The sequence below is a fragment of the Meleagris gallopavo genome, chromosome 1, assembly GCF_905368555.1.
Source record: "Meleagris gallopavo chromosome 1, MGAL_WU_HG_1.1, whole genome shotgun sequence".
Classification (NCBI taxonomy): Eukaryota; Metazoa; Chordata; class Aves; order Galliformes; family Phasianidae; genus Meleagris; species Meleagris gallopavo.
Genome location: NC_139404.1, coordinates 10,083,104 through 10,109,369, shown reverse-complemented (window position 1 = coordinate 10,109,369; position 26,266 = coordinate 10,083,104). Strand labels below are relative to the sequence as shown.

Below are 26,266 nucleotides of genomic sequence, written 5' to 3'. Positions count from 1 at the left end.
TTTACTCAGAAAATGCTCAGTATTCTTAATCAGCATTCATCATTAATATCCCTTTGAATCACTTTGTACTTTCTAGTAAGTCAATTAGTAATTACTAAAATTATTTTAGCATTAAATTATCAGTGTAAAACACCAAAAAACATTATGATCATTACTTCTGTCAGCCACCTAAAAAACAGTGGTACATGCTCTTAAATCAGTTTAGATTTTACATTTTGTGTTTGTTTGTTTGTTTTTTTGCTTGAGCCATCTCATTTACACTCATTAATAATTTATTTATTAATAAAAATAAGGTACATGTACCCCCTCCTCTATATCAACCTGTGCATTTAGAAAAAACATACAAGATGACAGCGAAGTAGGAATATGTGACTATTTTAACTAAAAATCAGACATTCCCTGTTCAGTAAGTCACTGAGTCACAGATTCAAGTTCAAATTCCTATCAATCAGATTTCTATGTTCACAAATATTTTTGTGCTCTTTTTTATTATTATTTTTTTAATATAAGGATTAACAATTTATTTCAGATAAAGTCAAAATAAAATTTAAAAATTCTTAAATTTTGGTAAAGTTTCCTTTAAAAATAGATTTAAAACAAACAAAAAACACTTAAATTTACTGCACTGTCTCTCTTGAAGTACTTTCAATTCAATATATTGCAGCACTAGAAATAAGGAGAGACATTCTACTCATCGAACTACAGATAATAGGAAAAGTGAATTTCAGTAGATAAGTATTTCTATCAACGTTTTAGTTTTAATTTTTTTTTCCTGAAAGAAAATTTTCTCCTTTAGGTAATTCTGGCAGCCCTCATATGAAATTATTACATGAAATTTAAAAATGGGATCAAATCTGGATCTTCAAAAATTTTCCCCTGTACTGATTAATTTAATATTACATTTTCTGATGATAATGAACTTTTGTTAATTGTGTTATTAACCTGAAAAGTGCTTACATGCTTCTTTTGTTATGGTCTGTTCATCAGTGTATAGAGTAAGTTGTTAGAACAAGTGACGTGGCAGTCTTGATCTCTTGTAGCCCTGTAGTAAGGACATCTCTCTTTGCCCTTCCTCTGTTGGATTTATTCCACTGAAATCATCCTGTATATAACTCTCTAGAAGGAATGTTCACAATATTTACTTTTCAAAACTCCACAGGCTATGATTTTGCTGCAATGTAACTGTCAAGGATATCAATGATTATGAACTCACTAGAAGAAGAAAGATCCAAAGAAGACCTAAGAACTTATTTCTATAGTTACTTATATGCAGTGTTGCTGGGAGGGCTTTCGTCACCCTAAAACAATTCCTGGGAAAGGAAATAAATCTCATAGAGAATGATGCAGACTATTCATAATGACATCAAAGATATCAGAAGAAATGCTATCAGTGAGAACTGAAGGAAGTTTTACAGTGTATCTTCCATATTACATCACAGCCATTAGGAGAATGGAACTTACAGTGAAAATTAAGTTTATCAGAAAGATCTGTGTGCAAACTAATTTGAAAAGGCATTTTCTAAAATGTAGGCCAGAAGAAAAGAAAGATTACTTCTGGCAAAAAATGGAGCAAATTAAATTATAAGAAGAAGCTTAATTCATTTATTTAAAATTTAATTGCATAACCTAATGTCAAGGTTATTATATGGTGCACAGCTAATTTCAAAACAACTTTGGTTTGCAGTTACTTTATTATAAAACTAAATGTCTTTCTTTATATATATATATATATATATATAAAAACTGTGCTAATATATATATATATATATGTATATATATATTAGCACAGTTTTTTCTTGTACCTCAAAATTACTTTGAGGTCTCTCCTTGACAGTGAATTCCAATGACACCAGAAGCTTCTGTGATGAAATTGACTTCTATGAAAAAAAAAGGGTGAAAAGAGAAACAAAAAGTAGAAACAGTATTGTTGATACGAAATCAGTGTGTTCTATAAGAACAAAGATGATTGGAAAGAGCATCTGACCTCCCTCACTCTGTTCTGCAGAGAGCCCACAAAACCTGTGGATTTTGTTTCCTACTCAGAATAGTTTATTAGCAGCAAAGGTCACTGTAGAATTTCCATTACTGCATCCCCACGGATGTGACATGCTGTATTTTACCATGTATTAGAAGCTGTGCCTGTGCAGGGAGCAGAGAGAGAACATATCCAGACCCTTTTGCTCAATAAAGAAGGTACTTTTATATGAATTTGGCTTAACCTTAGGTTTTTGTTGGCTTGTTTTTGGCTTGTTTTTAAGAACTCTATGTATGAGAAACATTGGGACATAAAGGACACGCTGGAAAAGCATTGTGCACTTAACTGTGTACCTCTATGATTCCACTGGATATGCAGACAGTCTAGGTTAGCAAAATCATAAAAGCACCATCTGCTTTTATTCCTGAAGAAAGAGGTAACAGTGGCATAACTCTGACACTGTAGGAAACCATAGTCTAAAATTGAAGGCTTATATCTATACAATGCCATATAAATTTTAGTTGAATATTTAGAAAGTACTAATGTGCATTTTAAAATCACACACTCACATCTGAAAATCATTCAATCATGTCTGAAATGATTCTAGATGATAATTTAGAATTTGACCAGTCTCTTTTGTAAGTATCAGAACGTTGATGAGATGCTGTTATTAAAGTATAGAAAAAGATTCTTAAAATAAAAAGTTCCTGACTGAATATATGCTGTTGCATAAACAACATTTTTTTTTTTCATATAAAACTTCTTCCTATCACATAAAAACATCTTGTTAAAATAATTTCTATGATTTTGTTTCAGAACTCGGAGTAGCACAAACTTCAGTAACATTAGCTGTCACTCAGACACATCTCCTCTGCAATTACTCCACGTGTATTAAAACAAAAAGATGTCCTGTGTGTGCCCTAGAACTACGTAGTTGGGCCTGTGAAGCTCTTTATGAATTATGACTGGAAAAGTCCACTTCATTCTCTACAGATCCAGACTGAGGCACTGGTTACTGACACATACATTCACAGGTAATAATTCCTTCTGCGGTGGATATATAAACAACATGTTTGTAAGAAGAGAATTAACATTAGAATGAGGAAAATTCTTAAGAAGTTAGAGGGAGAAAAGCTGAAACTTACCCCAAACTCATCCCTCCACTGATGTGATGCTTGGTACTTCTCTGCTTCTTTAGCGAGGCGCTGAAGACCAAAGAGAGGACATATATTTTAGTTTTCCCAAATTCTTCACCGTGCAAAGTCTTTATGATTTTCTTCATTCATACATTTATTTTCTCTATATAATTTTATATATTCATGTTTTTGAACTTATTTGAAATTGAAGCATATTTGAGTAAAGTTTTACTACATAGCTTTTCAAAAATGCTATTTTGTGTATTGTTTACACATCTAAGCACTGCAATCATGAATTAGGTAGCTTAACATTTCAGTGTTATTTAAGAATTTCTAGTTAAGTTTGAAATCCACCAATACCTTTCTAAAAATACTTTCTCCTTACACACCTTGGCTTATATGTATAATTTTAATGTGCCATCCAAACAGAAGCATTTACTAGAACCTTAAAACACTATCCTGGATCTTCATAATAAATTATCTATCTTCAATTATACAAAGTACTGATATCCTCTGTGATGATTAGGTACCCATAAAAGCTTGATAATTTGAACTAAATGTAGTCTGGTCCGAAAAGCTCAATGAACATTTGCCACTGGAGAGTATAAAACATGCACCTAGAGGGCATTTTTCCAATTTAATTTACTTTGAAAGAAGACCAGTTTATATACTTAGCCCCACAGGAAGCAAAAGATGTCAGACAATCAGATGATTCCCTTTCAAACCAATACTCAAAAAAATATGAATTTTTCTAAAACACTTCTACATGTCTATTTTATTATAATTTTGAATAGAAAAGATGCCAAGCATAATGATTGTTCTACAGTTTTGCTGTAGACAGCATCTCCAGTGCCTGCAGCCTTGAAGCAGGCAACATTCTGGAGGAAAGAAATTATATTAATGCAGTTCACATGGACTCAATTATTTCCTGATTTTTGAGTAGATGACTTTGAAAACTATATTAATTTAAAGCTCAATAAAACTGTTTCTGGGTAGTTATGGTCTCTTTAACAGCATAGACTTCTTGTATCCACAAGGTAACTAGGCAACAAAATTCTTTACTGTGTAAGGATAACATAGGCCCAACAATCATTTTAATACTCATATCAATTCCTAAACAAAATGAACTAGTGGTCTAAGTCAGCTTTTCTGTTCAGTCAACTGTCAATTCTTGTTAACAACCAAGAAGAGAGTAACCAGAAAGTTCATGGAAGCTCAGTTGGCGGAGCTGGTGCTGACACAATCTCATCTCAGCCCCAGTACATCAGGGCAAACACCTTGTTATCTGACTGCATGAAGACACTCCATCTCACCCCTCTAAACTAGTAGTTGACAGCTTTCATAAAGCAAAATTTGACACCTTTTCCTTTTTTTTTTTTTTTTAACTTGCAATCATCTTGTAAAAAAATCATTATGTGCTCTACTACAAAAAAATAAGTGAATCTTCCTGTGTGTTTTACTGTCAATTCAAATGATTTTCAGCTAACAAAGTCAGTAGTATCTTACAGACACTCCCAACCAACTAGAATTACCTTCTGCAGTATCCAAACAGCACATTTACAAAAGAAAAACTACAATATAACTTGATGCACTACACTGACACATAGTCTAAACTCCCCCTTGACCTCAATGGACAAATCCACTACCTCATTTATCTACAGTATTGTCAGTTTTCTGGTAATACACTAGAATAATTTTGTATGTTTCATTTCTTTACTCAATATAGCAAGTTCTGCATCCAAATTTGGTCTGTCCTGTATGAGTACAAGCTGATTAAATCATGTTTCACCGGACAGCAGCAAAGCAAGACATGACATTACATGGGTAAATAGTGGCAGCTAACTATACCCTCTTTCTCTGCCTACTTTCCTACCTTAATGAAAAAAATAGCTATGTTCCTTGACTCAAAGACAAAAAAATAAAAATAAAAATAAATTTTAATCTTGATATCAGTCCTGTATTTTCCCTGAAATAGATCATCTTTTCCATCAACAATTCCCATAAATGCTATATGATTAATAGCCAGTATAATGCCTGTTTGCCAGTACTAGAAGAAATCTGTAAACTGAGTGTTCACAAGAGTAAATCATTTGATATCCAAAGTGGTGACAAATATTGTATTTTCACCTTGTATTCCTGCAGGAGAATGTAATTCTGTAACCATGTGAGTTATGTATGTAAAAATGAAGACCAGTATATTACAGTACTCTAATTACTTAGCTCATCTTCAGCAGATAACTATCAATGCTTATGTGCAGGTTACCACAGGGGCACAGATCATGTATAATAATGTCATTTTCAAAAAGGCAGGCTTGTTGTTGCTTGTTTTCCTTTGTGGTTTTGTTTGTTGCTTTTTTCTTATTAAAGATAAATATTGGTTGATATGAAATTTGTGCATTCCAAAAGAACAGAATCACTCTCTCAAGTAATATTTTTAATAAGGGAGGAGTATTAGAAATAGAATTTAAAGGAAAAAAAAGTCTTATGAAACTTAGATTATCTCAGAAGTTTTCATTTCTATGCAAGGAAAAATTCTACTACTATACATGGACTCTAATGACTGAGACCTTTCCACAGCGGGAGTGATTTGTTAACAGAAAGAGTAAGAATTCAAGACTCATGGGTCAAAAATGCATAGATGATGAACTAACTCAAATTACCTATGCCTTTTTCTGCAACAAAGAGACTAATTTTTCATGTATCTCAAAGCAGTCATGCCTGCTTTCTTTTAAGGTATGCAAATGTCAGGTCTTGTCTTTCCCCATTTTGATGTAGGAGTCTCTGGAGAACACCAGAAGGGAAACAAAACAGCATGCTGACACCAGACATGTCCCATTTATCATTCTCATTACCACAAAGGTTTAATAAAGGAACATCTTCTTCAATACCATGGCCCACTGCAGCCTCCTATACGTTTCTATAGCAAATACTGAAACTTAGAGGCAAAATATATACAGAACAGACTCTAGAATAAACATGCAAAATAGTATATTAGGCTTCAATCATTTCTCATTCTGTGTCTTGTATGAATGCTGTAAAGGCAACCACTGTAAAAAGTTTTCTGGCCTTAAATGAAGCTGTCTTTAATATCATACTTTTAAATAGAGTTGAATTGATCAGGTTGGAAAAGACCTTCAAGATCATCAAAATAGAAAGGATTACAAACCAAATATCACTAAAAAGAGGTGAGGAACAAAACTAAAATGCAACAATATTCTGGTTTACTTCAAGGTGTATACAGCTCTATATAGTCTGCTGGAAAACAAGGATACTTGGATTATGTTTCAGTGATATTCAAATCTCTGAAATAATAAACAAACTGAGAAACCATGCCCAGGAATACAGAGCTGCAAACACAAACAAAATGCTGTAGCATATATTCCTATGCTTAAGGAGGATACCTGGCAGAGCTGTAACACAGTACTTAAACATATGGGAACAAAAGAGCTGACACTAGACTTAGCCAATGCAATTGATGTGGTAAGAGCTTGGAAACACTGTGACTAAACAATCATTCCTAGATGAAACAGGTATTTCTATTTTATGCTTTTCCATCAGTGAAAACTTCTTACTACCTTACTATTTTCTGAATATCAGTTTTCAAAGTCCATTATCTTTCAGAATATTTAGATTGTTAATAAGAGAACAATTATCCCTTGAAAGACAGACATTGCTCACAAATAAGTACTGTTGTTTTTTAAACAAACATTGAAGGAAATTGGGACCTACTTGCTCCTAGGGTTTCCTAAGATCTTTCAAAGATAATCATTACCTTTTAAGCAAAACAATTTATTGTGAAATAGAAAGATGCAAAAATTATTTACTCCATCAGCCTGTGATCTTTCTTTTAACTTTCACAGGGATTACAAAAGATTATCAAAAACTATCCCCAAACCCAGCTGCCTGTCAATCTCAGAAATGACCGTTTTCAAAGGTCCTGTCCCTAGATTCCAAGCATTTGCTTCTATCTCTGAAAGACAGCCTTTGATGCAATACATAGGAAGAAAGAGACCTAAAGAATCTTTATCTGATCTGAAAAGATCAACTCCCTGGGCTTATTCATCTCCCAGCCTTTACTTCTATGCCTGTCATATCTTTCTGTCTTCCTAGCCAGCAAAGAACTCTTTTAGCCAATAGCCTAATTACAATTATATTCAGTACAACAAATCAATCTTGTGTGCTTTCTACTCTCCTTTAAGTATTTTGTCTTGAAAATAACATTTGACTACCCCTTGATATATTAAGTTATTAGAAAATGTGTACGCTTCAAAATATTAGACATCAATAGCCTGACACAGCTTTCTAAAGTACTGATGTTTTCAAGGTTATTTTAATAAGAGAATACTCAATATCAGGTCTAAATAGAACTATATAGAAATTTGACATTAACTTTAAGCCCTAACTTTTAAAATATGATCCAAGTACTCAATTCTCCTCTTGCATAAATGAGGTAAAACCCACAAGTGGTATCAACAACAGCAGTGTTAAACATGGTTTTCACATATGTATCTGAAACATAAATACTGTTCTTCTGTAGATGATTACAAATTGCACTTCACTTACAAGACAGAAGTATGGGAGGAAAAGTCTGTCAGACTAGGATGTAGTACATAAAGTGCCAGTGGAAAACTAACACATTTCACTACAGCTTCAATGCAGACTGGTTGGTTTAAAGACGTTTATAGAGTTTAAAGAATTATATTTTCACCTTACTTAGCTGTTACATTCTATATTGAGCCAAGTAAGAACTCTTGTGCTCTTTAACATCTTTATCAATGACATCGATGGCGGAACTGAGTGCACCCTCAGCAGGTTTCCTGATGACACCAAGCTGAGTTGACACAGTAGAAGGAAGGGATGCCATTCAGAGGGACCTCAACAGGCTTGAAAGGTGGGCCCTGGTGAATCTAATAAGGTTTAACACAGCAAAGTGCAAAGTTTTGAACTTGGGCCAGAGGAATCCCAGGCATAAGCACAGACTGGAAGAAGTGGTCCTTGAGAGCAGCCCTGCAGAGAAGGACCTGGAGGTCCTGATGGATGAAAAGCTTAACATGAGCCAGAAGTGTGCTCTTGTAGCTTGGAAAGCAAATGATATCCCAGACTCCATCATAAAACGGGTGGCCAGCAGGGACAGGGAGGTGATTGTCCCTCTCTACTCTGCTTTGTGAGGCCCCATCTGGAGTACTGCATCCAGGTCTGGAACCCTCAGTACAAGAAAGACAGAGAGCTGTTGAAGAGGATCCAGAGGAGAGCCACAAAGATGGTCAGAAGGCTGGAGCACCTCCCCTACAGGGAGACAGGCTGAGGGAGCTGCGCTTGTTCAGCCTCGAGAAAAGAAGGCTTTGGGGTGACCTCACTGCAGCCTTTCAGTGCCTAAAGGGAGCCTACAAAGAGGAGGGGAGTCAACTCTTTGAAAGGTTAGATAACTGCAGGACAAGGGGAAATGATTTTAAGTTGAGGGAGGGAAGATTTAGGTTGGATGTCAGGGGGAAGTTCTTAACTATGGGAGTGGTGAGGTGCTGGAACAGGCTGCCCAAAGAGGTTGTGGATGCCCCGTCCCTGGAGGTGTTCAAGGCCAGGTTGGATGGTGCACTGGGCAGCCTGGTCTAGTATTAAATGGGGAGGTTGGTGGTCCTGCCTGTGGCGGGGGTTGGAGATTCATGATCCTTGAGATCCCTTCCAAGCCGGGCCATTCTGTGAAGTACAATTTTCTTTATCCTTAATTCAATTCTACTACCATTATTTGCACGGAGCAAATTTCATTTTTTTTTTTAGCAAACTTTGGCAATGAATTGGTCAAATATGAATTACTTTATTCATGAATTTCCCATTTCTTTATTGTCTAAAAAAAATCACACATTTTGGCCCAAGGAGGAGAGGACTTCAACAAGAAATATTTCCAAATTGGAAGGTCAATAGTCCTAAAGTGACCTTGGGAACTCTAAAGATAGCAAAGACATTAATACTAGATGAATAACATTTTTCTTCGTCTTTATTTCTATACTCAGGAAGGGTGAGAGGGATTAATAGGATAGATCTGTAACTTTCCTGAATATATTTGGTATCTGACCTTCCTGACAAGTTGGCATTCATAGTTATTGTCACCACAAAATCTGATCTAGATTTGATAGAGATGCGGCCTTTAGCCTTGCTAAGATGGCTCCAACAATGAAATAATGTATAAGTACACATTCTTACACTAAGAAGATGTGGAGGAACAGACAAGACAGTAGCATAACACAAGAAATACATCATGGTCACTTCCTGAAATAACCAACAGACTTCTTATTTAATCCTCTGACAGCTGCTAATGTACAACTCCCATTCTTTGCAGAGTTTCAAGTGAGAAGTAAGAAATGTAAAAAAAAAAATCCAGTTTCAGGTTTGCTTTGAATTTTTGTTTTATATATATTTACTTTTAGTTTTTAAATTACGATTGCCCAACATTATTACTTAGTACTTCATCTTTGGTGTTACCTTGCAAACCCATCTTAGTCCAGGACATCAGGTTTGTCATCAGTGAATAACTAAAGGTGTTTCTCTGCCCAAACTGCTTTCAAATATTAAGAAACATCAAACTCTGAATTGTTCTTGTTCATTGTTCTTGGGACTTTTTTATACAAGTCCTTTTCTAACTGGTGCAATGAACTGTGAAAGGTAATAGCGTTTCTTTTCAGTTTTCTACATGCAGCTATCATCCTCACAATATTTACAAATACTGACTCTTTAAGGATACAGTACAACTAACTGTTTGCTGATTTGATCTGTAGAATAGTCATAACGTATATAAAATAAGACATAAATTAGAAGAGTTGAATGCCCTTTTGGTGCTGCAAATTACTACGTATGAGGGAGCAGCAAAATTAAAACAAAACACAAGAAATGAAAAAGAAGTACCTTTCTTTTCCTTAGTACTTAAATGCAAGCAAGAACACCAGACAAAATCAGGAGAGGACAAGAGCAAACCAATTATTTTAGCACACATTTACAGCATATATAATTTATGTCTAATTTAAAACAACTTTATATATACGACACAGAAATAACATATTGAATAAATGAGCACACAGTAATGCAAGTGGTAATTGCATCATATTTTCTAGACTTCATCTGATTAAATGTGAGGTAAGTCATAAACTGTTTGCATCTACACAGCATGTAACCAGTTGTATTATGCTTCAAAGTTGTTAGGCTCTTAGTACATTTGTTCAAGTAATCCTCCAGCAATTGCTTGAAAACTTAGGAGCTGACAGGATTCATGTAATGTTTAACAGCTTTGCTTTTTTTTTTTTTTTTTTTTTTTTTTTTTGCCCCTGGAGCATCAAAGACAGATTACATTTATTCAAAACATGGCCAAACTTCCCTTTTCTATGTCTGAATTTTTAAGGTTATTTTATGGTGGCTGACAGTAGGTGTTTGTTTTCTGCTCATCTCCAGCATGATTTTATTTCATGTATTTATACTGCAGAGTCATGGCCTCTCCCTTACTCTAGCATCTGTTGTGCCAAATGATCACAGTCCTATCTATGGTCTGTTAATGAGAACATCTGAAGCATGTAAGGTCACAGACAAAGTGTGTTTTTAACTGATTTCACACATTCAGCATACATCTTGTATGATATATTTACTCCCCAGTGATTGTCTGGAGCCAGTTTTTCTTATGTCATAGGAAGGAACAAATGAGTCATATGCATAAGAAGAAAAGCCATATGAGAAGTCTGCTGATATTGTAATCTTTGCCACTTTTCAAACAGATTACTGATCTAAATCTACAAATAATCTAATGCTATCAGCAACTAATAATTTTTTAAAAAGCTGATGCTATACTCTGGACCACAGTTCAAAATAACCTCCTATTTTATCTTCCATTAACTCCCTACTGAAAGGGAGATCTGAGAGTGGCTGAAGTAGCCCTAAAGGAGGGCTATAAGAAAGAAGGGGACAGGCCCTTTAACAGGGTCTCTTGTGATAGGATAAGGGAAAATGGGTTCAGACTAAGGTAGGGGAAGATTTAAATTGGATATTAGGAAGTTTTTTACAATAAGGATGGTGAGGCACTGAAACAGGCTGTCCACAAAGGTGGTGGAAGCCCTTGGAGACATTCATGGTCAGGCTGGATGAGGCTCTTAGCACCTGATTGAGCTGCAAGTATCCCTGTTCATTGCAGAGGGTTGGACTAGGTGATACTTAAGGGTCCCTTCCAAAAGAAAAATGTTATGATTCTATGATTAATAACAAGCTAAATTAGTGGATTTTTTGTCATCTAGAGCTGTGTTATAAAAAAATCATCTTTAATTTAAAAATAAACGTAACTATTTAACACATTGCATGCTTGTTTAATGCATGTCAAGCAATTTCTGTTTTATTCACATAAGTGGAAATTTTATTTCAGACCTTTTTAATCAGTTTTTATAACTATATGAATGACCTCATATCTAACACAAAGTTTTCATGTTGGCTAAAAAGATATCTAATAGAAAGAATTGTTTATCTTACATTTACCTAGGATGTAAAGCTTTAAAGGATTTCTATAACTTTAAAAATTGTAGTAAAAACTTTCTTTTTGAGAAAACATTCAAGCCAATCTTTATTCATATTATTTAATTAAATGAGTGAAGAGTGATTCTCCATGCAGAAGTTTCACCCTTCTAGCTGATATGCAATTCCAAAGCAGATGGCTTAAAATAAATTTAGCCACTGGTCTGAATAAGATAAGAAATCAATGAGAAGCCAGATCTGACCTAGAGTATGTGAGATTATAATACTGCAGGTGAAGTTAATACTTTCTGACTTGAATAATCATATTGATTTTAATAGCAAAAACTGGAGCAAAGAGACCTAAACAAATACATCACACATAGGAGTTTGGACATCTAAAACTGTGCAGTCATCTGTCTTTGACAAAATTTTAATATACAAGAAGTCAAAAGGGAAAAAACTAATTGGCCATTTGGCACAATAACATTTCTCCATGACATAAAAGCTGCTCTTCTCTAAAACATGAGATAGACAGAGCTTTTATCCTCCAATTTCTTCCTTTCTCATAGTATGCATATTAAAGCATGTGGTATCACATTATCCAGTGGAGAAAGCAAAACTGGCATAGTGCTAGCACTTCTAAAAGTGCTGGAAGAGTTTTTTATGTATACTCCAGTTGAGTAAGATTTAATAAGAATTTAAAAATGTTCGCTAGTAATGAAGTGTGCAGCTGATGTCAAACAATCTTTGATTCTGTCCTGAAAGAAAATCTCAGAGAAGCCAGCACTCTCTACTACTGAAAATCATAAAAAAAGCACACATCTTAACTTCCAGGAAAGCAGTATGGATGGGTAAGCAGCTAGCTAAGTGTACAACTGGTCATTGTTGCAGGAGGAATACTGCTATATGCCAGGCTAGAAAATAACAGGTTTCCACTTCAATTTCGACTCTGTTGTTCATAATCATAACTTGCACAAAAGTGGTACAAAGTGAAAAGAAATACATCAGCCATCAGTGGGATAAATGAATGAAGTGCACAAACATTCCTGGAGAGCAATTTTCTGAGAACCAGAGATTAGGACAAAACAAATCCAACATAACGAAGGACAAAGAGCCACACGACTGACATCCATTACTGGAACACTGAGGAAATATCATGCAACTTTAATATGCTGCAGAACGTGTGTACAATGTATTCCTGTTCAGCTATTACTAAGTAGCAAAAATTAACTCAGGACATTCTCATCAGAAGGTTGAGAACTGCGTTAATTCCACATTTTCCACAGTAATAGGAAGAGGGAGGGAAGGAGGAGGTTCGGTTTGCAAGCTTTGAGTACATTTCTAGGATGTGTGGAATTAGGAGATTTGAGAAGCTGTGCAATATTATGACAGCTTGGTACTGCCAAAATGTTTCAGTAGACAGGAGGCTAAGACAGAGAAATGCAGATAAAGGCATGAGGAAAAATGTCAGAAAAGGAGAGTAAGAAATAGCCTGTCAAATTCCCCTTGACATCTAGCAGTGACATTTTGCTAGAGTGGGTTATAGAATAAGTAAAAGACTACTCTTAGCATACAATTTATCCCTCTCATTTACAGAGGTTTCAAACCCTTAGGGCTTCTTATTACGTTTTCACTCTAATAATTCATATGCCTTAAATGGAAGCTACATTAGTGCAATCTTTTTAAACAATGCTGAAACCATTAGACTGAAATTGTCAACTGCTCTGACAAATCACAAATTGCTTAACACCACCAGCTACAGTTCACTACCTGCCTTAGGAAACTCTTGGGCTTCACAGCTGAGCTACAAACTTTATAGTCATGATTAGAAGATGACACATGCACTGAGTAGGCATGCCTTGTTACACTGCTTCTTCAACTGTAATATATGTATAGTTTTTAACCACACAGGGAGAAGTCAGAACTACACAAATTTACTTTAGAAATAGCCAAATTAATCCACTCCAGTACAAGTGTTCTTAGATTTCCACCTATGTAATTTCCTTCTCTAAAGATCAAAACTCATCAACATAGACGCAGGTTGGTTCACAGCTCCTTCAAGATACTCTTATTAGGCCCCTAGTTAGAAACAAAACTAAACAAAAAACCTCAACTGCTTAAAGCATACACATGCATCCAGCACAAGTAAAATCTGAGTACAATCCAAATGAGGACAGAGGCAACTGAAATACACAAACAGCTGAGTAATTTCAACTAATTTCAAAGGAAAAATGAGGAAAATGAAAACATCAAGTAAACACATCTGTACTAAAGACAAGAACACATTGATATAGTTTTCCACCAGTTATGCAAGGAAAACATCGATGAAGTCAATGCAATTCATAGAGATAGAGTGCAATCATTTCAAGATGTGTAGTGAGTTCTGGACTTACTCAAACTTTGTGTACTGCAGAACACATAAAGATGATTCTAAAAGAAAATCAGAAAGCTGACAGTGCAGAATGGGGATAATACAGGAACAGCTGAAGAGACCAGTCAGTAGTTTCTTTTTTGGCTACATAATCATAAACAGCTTTAAATCCTCTCTGAATTGTGTAAGTATTGACATTAAAAAAGAACAAAATATTATTATTTCAACAAATAAGAGTGAACTGCCAGTACTTCTTCTGTGGAACAGGAGGAAATTATTTTATTTAAGACACATGCATAACCAAAACCAGTATGATAAGGTCCAAAATACTCAATGATTTGTAATAAAAATGAGATAGCACTGAAGTCATCATTAGGATTTACAGAACTAGGATATATGCAGCCTCATTTAAAATAAAATTAAGAATTTAAATGGTGAAACCATAAAGAAAAGAAAAAAATATATATTATCCTGGATTCCCAGACATATAAACTAGTATAAGTCTGAATTCACCTGATTAACACTACATTCAAAAGAATGAAACTACTTTAAAAACAACATCAAAAAACAGCTGAATAACAAATGTGGCTTTAACAAGGCAAGACGGTGTATTAACATATTTGCAATTCAAGGAAAAAATGAAGCAGGTGGCAGGTGCTGAATAATCAACTGATCTGATCAACAGTCAGTGAGTAAAAGCCAAGGAAATGTGTTATTGCTGGCAACAGCAGAAACAAACTGTACATAAAAACTGCATGCAATTTTAAGGCAATATTTCCGTAATGGAAATAATTCTAGCCAAAATAAAAAGTGCTTAAACAGGGTCCTGTAGAAAACTCAGGAAACTGTGGAAAGGAATATGATCTTCTTTGGACAAATCCCTTTTTTTTAGTTTTTCTTTTCCTAGAAGCAATATGTCTGTTATAATGAAGATGCTGGAAAGAGGCCAAAACCTCAACTGGTTTTGTATCTAGATTTGCACTGGGGTGTCATCAGTGTTGAAAAACAGATCTCCCAAAGCAATCTCAAATAGTCTGTGGTTCTAAAGGGATTGTAAGAAAATAATGTTTAGCTATAAGATCTATTAATGCGCAAATCTTGTATTGTCAACTTTCCTTCTTAAAATGAACTTGCAAGCAGCCAAAGGGTACAACAAATAGCTATGGCAGTGAGGCATTATTACTGGGTCTAAAAATTATTATTTTCCCACATATCTTTTTTTAAAAAGCATAAGAAATTACCAAATAGATTTAAAATTCATCATTTATAAAGCAAATTGAACAAAGACAAATACATTTAGTACATCACTAAGATTCCTCAGTCCATCTCTCCGAAGTCCATATAATGCTTTACCAGCTCCTGGTAGCATAGTGAGGAGTAATTAGCCATGAAGACCCCTTGAGTCTTCAAAAATAAAGATTTGAAAATTGGCTTTACCCTCACCCTCTAACGATTTTAATAATAAAAAATCTCAGTACTCTTCTCTTGCTCTTAAGTTATTACTTAACCTACATTGTTCTCTTCGGCTCCAAAAGCACAGGTGTATCTATTCCTTGGAGTTTCTTTCTTTTGCTTGAACTCTTTATTACTTACTTCCAGACTCTAACCTGCAACCAGCTCTTCCAAATACAACATCACTTTTCTTGGTCAGACAATAAAAACTGATCATTTGACAGTTTTTGTCAATAGTGACCTTCCAAACTTATTTAAAGTACTTTTCCTGAATGGATTCTACAACTTCATTTTTCTTCGCTATCCATAATAGACAACAAAAGCTGTCCCAGTTCGGGGAATTTCATTTCACTTGTCCTATTGCCAATTAACAGAAACTTCTAACAAATTTGTTGTAGTACTGTACTGTTGGCCACCTCTAATATAAAATATCTTCTGGCAGAGGTGGCCTCCCCTGACTGGCTCCAATTTGGGTGCCTGAGCAGTGGCCACTGCATCTATTACTGAGCCATCTGGAATTGGCTGCAAGCACCTCACCTAACAACACAGCAACACAGCTTCTCTTTCCTTCTCTTTCTCAGTGCTGCTTCTCTCCCTTTTTCTGTTTTACCTGTACAATTCCCTACCAATCTGAATAACCACTTTCAGATTTAATGTCCCATAAATCTGTCACCCTTATGAGAAACTATGTTTTTTCTGCCCAAACAACTACTTTATCCTTTCATCTAATTTTAAATAATAATACAAATAAACAATACATAAGTTGATGTAAATAAGTATATCATGATCCAAATCATCTTTATTTCTTCTTTTATTACAGTGCTTCTTTTAAACTTTCCCAAATATGTCTAAAAATAGGTATTGCACTCTCAGCCTCTCTATTGGACTGGTTTGAATTTTTCCTTTTAAGCGCTGCCATGCAATATTTTTAAAAACAATTCATGCTGTTTATTGATTTAATTCTTCTTCCAGAGAGGTCTATTTTCCATTTTCTTACTCTCTAACAGAAAACTTTCAGATTCTAAGGTAGGTAACAGCCTAAAAATGAAAAGTAGTTGAACAGTGAATGTTTAAAAAGGTGCTCTCTACCTCAGTCTGTTTAGTCTCTGTAATATCCTCCCTTGTCCTTTGTACGTGTAAGAAACTCAGCTCTTTTACGCTCCCCATCAGTTCCCTACCATTAAATAATAGTGTTGTCATAATATAGCTGGAAGGTTGTAAAGCAACAGTTTCTGGACCTATAAGAATAAAGTTTTTAGTGGATGTGAGGAATTCTTATACAGATAGGTTTAGATCCATCTAAGATATATAGGTATTAAGTATATCCACATAGCTGGCTAGTAAAAGATCTGAATTAGTATATTAGCATTTTAGCAAATGTATATATATCTCAAGATATATAAGAAGATCCATAAGAACTTATCCCTCGGGATGAAATGCTCACCCTACTGAAGTTCATGTGTGGACTTCCATTATCTTCCCTGAGATTTCACTTCTGCTGCCTCAGGCGTTGCGTGTGAGAAATCTATAACTGGAGCTATTCTTCTCCTTGATTCAGTGATGATCAATAGTCATGAACTGCCTCAGCCATTATCTCTCTTCAGCATCTCTTGTCATGTCTATTTCATATGTCATATAAAACATCGATTCTTTCCTTCTATGCATTCTTGTGATAATAAAGAAAATATGACTTGGTTCAGGGATACCATTAATGTGTTAAGTGAGAGCTGGTTCACATTTCTGCACTTTGTAAGATCTTAAAAAATGGACCTATATGTGAACAAGAGTAGTTTTTTCCAGTTCAAAACTCACAGCTTAAAAACTAATGTTGCATAATGTCAGGGCTACAAAAGTACATTAAATCCATTCACAACCATTCTGAACTTCTGTTAAGAGTATTTCATGCACAAAGGAAAATAAAGCGTAGAGGTGAAGTAATTTTGACCAAAGTCACACTGTATGTGAGGTACTCACATGGCCTAAATCCATTTGATTTATCCTTTGGGTGAATCCATCAAATTTTCCTCCCAGTTATTTCCCCTCTTTTCGTGATTCTGCATATGACCTAAAGTCATGCTTAAAATCTATTTGATTGATGGGACTAGTGAGTAATGATAGTGTATAACGTAAGCACTCAAATCGACTTTCAAATAATAATTTTTTTACAATTAAAAATAAAATAAAAAAAAGAGAGACTTTACTAGTGCTACCCTCACAGGTGACACATTTAAGAGCTTCTACGAGCAGTTTGGATTTATCAGTGATGACTTCCACCTAAAGGTGTTTAATTAGGATGGCTCACACTTTTCAGTGCATGAAAATCTAATTGCCACCTTCTAGCTCAAAGAACACAATCAAAAAGCATTATCCCATCTCAAAATTTCGTAAGTATATTCCTTACATCACTTGCACTTCTGGTGTTATTTCTTTTTTTTTTCAGTCTTCTACACTTTTCTACTGTAAAAAATATATACTGAACTATACCAACCAAGTTTAGCACCTCCCAATAAGTATGTTTTCTTTTACTCCAGCTAGATATATTTACTGAACATTATCATCTGAATCAAACTGAGAACAGCAGGAAAAAAAAATACAGCGAAGCTAAGAAATAATAATAAAAAACAAATAAACAGAGTTAAACCAGACAGATGTGTCAACAATGTCATAGTGCAAGCATATCTGTGTATCTAAAAGCAAAAGATGGCAGTACCTTGGCAGATAGGAGATTTTTTATAGCTAACTTTTACCACAATTGACCTGAGCTGCACTTCAGAAAGCCTCATAGATCCTGCCCACAGGGAAGAGTTTCTGCTATATTTCTATTAAACTGGCATGATACATTGCAGAGACAATATTCAGAAGTCAAACTGAATCTTAAATAAAGAGACCTGAGCTGAAATCTGAAGGAGCTGGGCGGACTGTTAAAAGTTTGGAATCTTTGTGAAATCTACAGAATGCTCCTTTTAAAATCTATCTATCTATCTATCTATCTATCTATCTATCTATCTATCTATCTATCTATCTGTGTGTGTACATGTATTTAATTTCATTCAGCTTAGAAACACTGGAAAAAAGGATAAATTAATTTCTGTAAGTGGAAAGGCAGGCTCATCAAGACTGTGTCTGGTTATTCTCCTGCTCAAGACCAACTTCTACATCTAGATATGCATATTGCATTAGTATGGATTGAAAGCGCAGCTTCATCTTTTACATCACTATAATACTATAATGGGATGGAAAGCACCGTGACAACAGTACGATGGCAAAGTCTTTGGCTGCAGCAAATGAGAATGAGCCCGAGTGCAGCAGCAGCAGGTGCAGAAACAAAGGAAAAAAGCTACTTCCATTTGGAATGCCCCAGGTAGGGAGGGATCTCCAGCAAGAGATGCCTTTGCCTCCACTGCCAACCCCTAAAGGACATCTGGAAAGGGGTGGATTCTGACTCCACCGCTTCCAGTCACTCAGGTGCATTGTTTGCCCCTGAGCTCCCTGGGTATGGCTGTGCCTTTCCACCAGGTGTTCAATCACTGTTTCAGGCTGTGATTTAGCATTTCCACTGCAATCACACAATGGCTTTTGATTCATCATAAATTAACATTCCCATAAATTACTATAGAACAAATTCACTTGCATTTGAAATAGTAGTTGCAAGCAAATAAACTCTAACTTAAAGGTCCTATTAAATTACATTACATTTAAGTTTAATTTTATATTGAATTCTTTACCTACATCATGTGGTCAGGTGATTGTAACAAATTTGTACTTCAGGCATAAGGAATTCTGAACTGAGAAAATCATCTACAGTTTAGCAACATGAAGAACCTGTGACAACTTCTACCACTCTATCATATGCCTATATCGCTACTTGGAAATTTGGTTTATGAAAGAACATTCCTTAAAAGCTGGGCTGTTCAGTAAGGTTAAAAGAGAGGTGAAAAATAAAGAAAGTCAATTTGATTTAATAAATTAAAATGGTACTTTGCAAAAGGGAAGGGAAGAGAAAGGGAAAGGGAAAGAGAAAGGGAAAGGGAAAGGGAAAGGGAAAAGGAAAGGGAAAGGGAAGGGAAAGGGAACTCTAAGAAATATCAAGGAAGCTGGCTTCTTTTGTTTTTTGGTTTTTTTTTTCCTACTCTTACTATTTTTCCCTTTGGAATTGGAAATATTAGCAGGTGCAGACAGATGACATCAGCAAAACAAATAAGAAACAATATGAAAATGTAGCAGTCACCTGACATGGCTTCTGGATACACAACTACGCTTTCCTATTAACTTAGCTCTAGATTGTATCAGCAAATCCACTGGTATTCAGACACAATCTATCCACATGATAGCATGCATCTAAACTCTCAAATACCCAAAAGGTGCAAAAAAAAAAAAAATTGAAGAAATCAACAACTTTGCCATCTCATAATTTTTTGTAATTATAATTCAAGGAGAAGCTGCATAAATGCAAAGCTACTTGCTGACTTGCTGATTCCTTCAAGTACACTGCTTTTATCAAACAAATACATAGAGGGTGCTGACATAAGCATTCAGATCACAACTTTGATTAATAATTTAACAAGAAACAAAGGCAAAAAAATGTCACTGATGTTCCGGGTTACTTTTGAATAAAAATGCTGTAGAAGGAAGATTTACTTACTTTATGCTTGAGTTTTACAGATGCAATATGCTTACTAAACAGAAGAACGTAGCACTGTATCGTACATTTGACATCATATGTCAAATTGTTCATACTAAACACTCATATTTGCATAATTCAGAGCTGCATTCTGAAATGTGCCCATTTTATTAGATTTCTATCTGAAATCTTTTTCATCATCTTTTGCTCTGAGTATTTCCTCAAGTAAAAAATAAAATAAAATTGTATACTATGTAATTAAACATAACATATGTATATTCTTTTCAGCATACCACGATTTGAGGCCCAAACATCTAATCCAGACAAATAATTGTTTACAGTGGTGTAATGAGCTTGTGTTTCTGTTTTGTTCTTCTTTGGTTTGTTTTGTTGATAGGTTGCCCAGCTGATTATTTTGTATCTTAAAAAAAATAAAATAAAAATTGTGCTTTTTGCCTCCAGGAAACATAAAGAGAAAGAAAAAAAGCACAATACAATTTTCAAAAGTAAACTCAATGCATTAAAATGAAAAAGAGTAGAAAGTAAACTTCATTTTCTGCGAAATTATCAAGAATTTTTAATAATTTCAAACAGCATTAGCCTAAATTTACTAAACTAATTCTCATGCCTAATAGAAGACCAAAAGTTTCCTGAAATAAAAACATATCTTAAAGAGAGACTACATGAAACTGTATTTTGGATGGAAAGGAAAGAATTTTTTTGGATGAAGCAGAGAGGTGGATTTGACCCAGACACCTCTGCACATTAAGAAGCTCACTCTTTTTTCTATCTTTCATTTCTGCCATGACACAGTAATACCAAAGGAAGCCCTCTACATCTAACATTACAAAGTATTGCCCAGAATGAGAGGAAAGTATTTATTTTCTTTACCTCTTATTTCAAATGTGACTGAACTGGATTTGCTCATATTTGGCAAAAATATTCAGATGCAGGCACAATTCTATCTGGGAAGCACTGATGCAAATCATAGAAGAGGAAAGGAGAAGACATTTTTATGCATTAAGATACAATTTTATTAGCCTTCTCATGCAATCTCGTATTTGACATTGCTCAACGTGTAGGGAATTTCTAATTCCAGATGTCTGAGGGTTTTTTTTTCAATATGTAAGGAGTAAAAAATCTTGATGTAGCTATAAAAATGCACTATACAACTTTGACAATCTTAGCTATAAATGGTTACAGTCAACTCACTTTAGAATCCTCTGACCATCACTAATCTGTAACAGTAGACGGTGGACTGCAGATAAAATTACCTATACAATAAAATCACAAAAGAAAATGACATACTGCTCTTAGAAGCAAATTGTGATCTTCTGAAGGTTTTCTACTTTGCAATCATTGGAATCAATTTAAGTAGTCTACAAACATCCTTACATCAGTGTCATGGTTTCATGATTTTTGGTTATCAGTATTCCACATCATAACATCATGTAATGCACTGGGGGTTTGACTGCTGATGCTCAAGTTCTGGGTGCCTGTCTGGAGGAGAAGAAGAGCTACATTTCCCCAGGGGGCTTTGCGGTCAGCAAGGAGATATAACTCCTGGCATGGTCACCTGATGCTCTCTTCTTTGCCTGCACTGCTTCGCTTGCGCTTCTCTGCCTGCGCTTCTCTGGACTGCACTTCTCATCTCAGCATTGTGGTGAGGCCGATCCACCTTCAATTTCACACACTCTCTCTCTCTCTCCTTATAAAATTCTGCTGATACCATATTTAGTAAATTAGTTTGTTTCGCCTCAGATTGTTGCCGCTGTTTTCAATTATTTCGGGATCCCCTATTTTCCTTTTCTGGGGGGGCGGATCCATGGATCCCTCCGCCCTTCTTGTCATGGAACCGGGCCGAACCAGCCCATAAACCGTTGACAACCAGTTAAAGAAAAGTGTGGGTTTTGCTTACTTAGTTATTTAATTTCATTTGTTTCCTAGAATTTGTAGTCAATCTGGAACAGTAAATATTTTGAAACACTCATTTTGCGCAAAATTAAATGCTTCACAGCACGCAAATAAAAGTCTTGTTAAATTGAATGTTTTCCCAGGCTGACAGATCCAAAACAATTAATTTTATTCCAGTGCATGGACATCTCTTCACACAAATCAACTCACCTATTTCTATTTCATGCATAACTAGAAAGGAATTTACACTGCACAGACATACACTTACTTTTATTCTTAACCCATTTGCAGTAGTTAAATAGCGAAATAGTAAATCTTTAAATCTTTAATTTAAATTTTAGTATTATTTCCCATTTTAGTATAAACCTAGACAAGTTTCCAAAACAAAATATTTTCCAATTTGGATTAGGAGGTTCTATTAGTTAATAATATTTGAAATGTTTTCAGAGATTGTTTCTAAGCATATGTGACTGTGTCAGAGAAATGCTTCCTTTTAAGCAATCAAGTCGTTGGATTTGTTTTAAATAAGATGTACACAACACTACCAAAATCTGTTCATTCTTAACACAGATTTTGGTTTCTTTGCTTTTGTTGCTCATGGGAATAGCACTGATTGGATGATATTGTGAATCCTAAGCAAATTCTGTTGCTGATGCAAAACCTGTGTAAATAGCATGGAGGAGGAAGGAAAGTAAATCTAAGAAGCTGTAGCAACAAGACATTCATGTCATATCTGCTCCTAATATCTACTCCTGATCCAGGTAAATTCTAAAATCAGTGGGATATATTAGACCTATACTGCAGCTACAGACAACTGAATCCTGGTCCAAACATTTTACAAAGTTTGAGATTTCACAGAGCAACAAAAAGAGAAAGAAGTGTGAGTCCAGAGGAAGCTTTGCATGTTAACTTTTCCCACTACCTTGAAACACAGGAGATAAGTCGAGATTCCCTGTCCCCTGAATGCTGGATCTTTAAAGAGACTCACCTGAGGAAAACTGCACCAGAAGAGAAGCCCATAAATTTAGCTACTGCAGAGCAATTCCTCCCTCTATGCAATTACGGACCCAAAAAAAAAAAAAAGATTGTTCTTTTCTACGGGCATACTGTCTTCAAGGAAAGATACTCTCTTGCTTGAGACCAAGCAGTCAAAATTATAGACTGAAAATAAAATATTCTCAAATAGGGTAATATTACTGATGTTAAATGTGAAATACTGAATCTTCTAGGGGCAAGTCCAAATTATCTAAAAGTTTAGTGTAAAGTACAAACTGTATGGAAACTTCAATACAAAATCTAATCTATACTACTCCTCCCTTGTCAACAGCAATATTATATTCCAGTTTAGAACTCTATCATCTCTAGGCATATAAGGATTTCAAGATGGTCACAGATTCAACAAATCTTCTGTGCTCATGTGTATACAGTGATGTTTTTAACTCAGACGATATATGTGTACTAACAAAGCTATGTCTGAGAGACTAACAGTTCTCCAAAATACCCAGATTTGGCATTTAAAACTAGCATTATGGTCATCTTACAAACAAATAAATACTTCTATAAATATTCAAAGCATCCCTTACCAGTGTATGTTAGCAAACAGATCTGTGCAGTAAAGAAACCAATTATTTGCTCCTACAGCAAGTGCTCAATCTCATTATCAGTCATGGGATCCATTTCTGAGTACATACGACAGAATACACTGCAGAATTGGAGTGTAGCAATACAAGACAAACTTTTTATGCAGATGAAGCCTCTGCATACCAGAACAGAATAGAAATCCCTAAAGAATAAGAATTCAAACAGTATCATAGCACATCCAGAATTGTAGTTTAGATAATAGCCCAAACAGAGCTGAATTGATTTTCTGCAGTTGTTTAAATCTCATTACATATGCCCTATTTAATTTCCTCTCCATTTAAATTGATATGAAACATAAAAAAATCTGTAAATATTTTAGTGTGAAAAGCATACATGCTAATTAAAAGCTAAAACTTGAAACTCAAACATATTATAAACACTTCTTTTTCTTTAAGAAATAGATAACTTATTCTTTTTTCAATTCTGAGGCTGTATTTTGAAGAGGCACAGAGTTTTTGTAGTGTTTTTATACCAGAATGAAAAGTGCTTACAAAGCCTTGAGGTTTCATTTGCTTTGATTTTATGTTACTAGTAAGATTTTTTAATTTACTTTAACTAGTAAAAGGATTTTTTAATGCTGTTTAAATTATAATGAAATTAACAAAACTTAAATGTTGTATTCTTAACCATGCAGAGTTATTTTCCATAATTACAAATTAATATAAAAGTCATCATCATTATTAATTGTTCTCTTGAATTATATCTTGAGCACTTCAATGCCACTTTTGAAGACATTACTGAGGTCAGATTTGCTGGCAGATGTCAGTGAGATGGGTGGAGGGGGCAGGAACAAAGAGGGTGCATTAATGCAGCAACACTTCCCAACAGCACATCCGCGTGCCTCAGACATATAGAAGTCAATAATTAAAAAGAAAAAATCCTCTCCTTTAACCCATGAATTGCACTGCTGTATACTTCACTTTTGTGCCCAGTAGATCTTGAAATAGATATTTGTACAGCAAGAGCTGAAGCTTTTTCTTGGTCTTCAAGAATTTTCAAGTAAAGATCTTCTGGAAAACATGATAAATCTAAGTACCATCCAATTAGCATCTTACATTCATCTCTATCTATTTTCAAAATTATAAGAAGTATCCAAGCAAGTAACATCTGGATCTTGAGTAATATGATCTTGTGTTAGTCTGAAACCACACAATCTTCAATTCTGTTTCCCACTTTTTTTCAAATTTCAGAGCTTCCTTTTTATCCCTCAGTAGACTTGTTTGCAAAGTCACATTAAAACACATACTGTTCACATTCTTATTTTGTGCCATGTATGGAGATATTCAAGTAATCAGTACATAGTTTCAAACATTTTCAGTTATATTCCTACTCCTCGTATTCCTATTCTTTATTTGCTCAGTCATGAAATCTATTAATGAAAATCTCTTTTTGATATATGAAAAATGAGTTCTAGTTTCTGGATTCTCTGATTATTATTTTCAAGAAACAAGTAAATGCTTAAGTAACATTATTCCAAATATCATTATTCTTACTTAGCTTCCTCATTACAGAGTATCCTGGAGACAAAAGCTCTTCTTGAACCCTTATAGTCTATTATCTAAACTATTTTCTGACTCTTTCTCTCACATGCATACACAGAAACTTGTGCCTATAATCATCTAACTTATAAATCCAAATTGTATAGAACTTGGCAACACCATGACTTTATGTTGTCAATTTCAGCCTTAGATCAGAAATGTGAGAAGAGACACCTACCATTTTTTATTTAGAGAAAGGTTGCTTTGTAGCTTAATTAAAGCAGTTTTTGACAGTTCAGAAGATGAGAATTTGCTTCTCCTGCAAGGTCTGACAGCATCCTCAGCTTGAATGTGATAGTGCAACTAATGTAAGAAATTGTATAATATTAAACCTTAGCTCCCAGCTTCGTAAAATTCAGCCTTTAATAGCCTTATCTTTCCTTTATATCCATCAATTTATTGCATAGAAATACAGGATTGCCAACTTAGCAACAGACTTTTAACTAAAATTTTGGTGATACATAGATATACAATGGCTTCTCTGAAAGTAATGCCTCCTATTTTATGATGTTGGCCCACAACACCAAATGAGATGTTGGTGAGATGGCAGTAGAGGCTGAACCACTGATATTCACTGGCACTTGCTGAACATTTATGGAAACCAAACAGAGGATGTGAGTACAGTGAGGTGATGAGTGGTGCATTTCAGCAGTGGTTACAAGGTCTCCTCTCCTGGGTAACTAGGGACAGGACTAGAGGGAATGGCCTCAAGTTGTGCCATGGGAAATTTAGGTTGGATGTCAGGAAATACTTCCCAGAGAGAGTTGTCAGGCACTGGAATGGGCTGCTCAAGGAGGCAGTGGAGTCACTGTTCTGGAGGTGTTTAAGAAATGTGTAGGCGTTGCACTGAGGGATGTAGTTTAGTGCTTAGTTCAGTAGGAAATATTGGTGATATGTGGATGGCTAGACTGGATGATCTCAAATGCCTTTTCCAACCTTGGCAACCCTATGGTTCTATGATTCTATGACTCTACAACAGTGACAGTGGGCCACTTCCACTGGTGCAGATTTTTATGAGTATCGCATGCAGGCTCTTGTCTATCACTGGGGAAAATGCATAGCTAATGGTGGTGACTAAGATGAAAAAATAGTGTTTTATAGCTGAGAATTTGCTCTGTCAAACAGTGCTGTTGTGTTCTT

The 26,266-nt window shown here is 35.0% G+C and overlaps 1 protein-coding gene across 5 annotated transcripts in view; it reads right to left on the bottom strand.

The window, feature by feature from the left end:
• The window catches only part of CACNA2D1 (calcium voltage-gated channel auxiliary subunit alpha2delta 1), a 353,910-nt gene that overhangs the window by 167,472 nt on the left and 160,172 nt on the right, over nucleotides 1-26,266 (bottom strand). For all 5 annotated transcript variants that reach the window (XM_085216402.1, XM_085216374.1, XM_085216379.1 and 2 more), the window contains exon 4: nucleotides 3,121-3,180. In XM_085216402.1, the coding sequence (XP_085072528.1) occupies nucleotides 3,121-3,180 (60 nt within the window). The remainder of the gene's footprint in view (nucleotides 1-3,120; nucleotides 3,181-26,266) is intronic.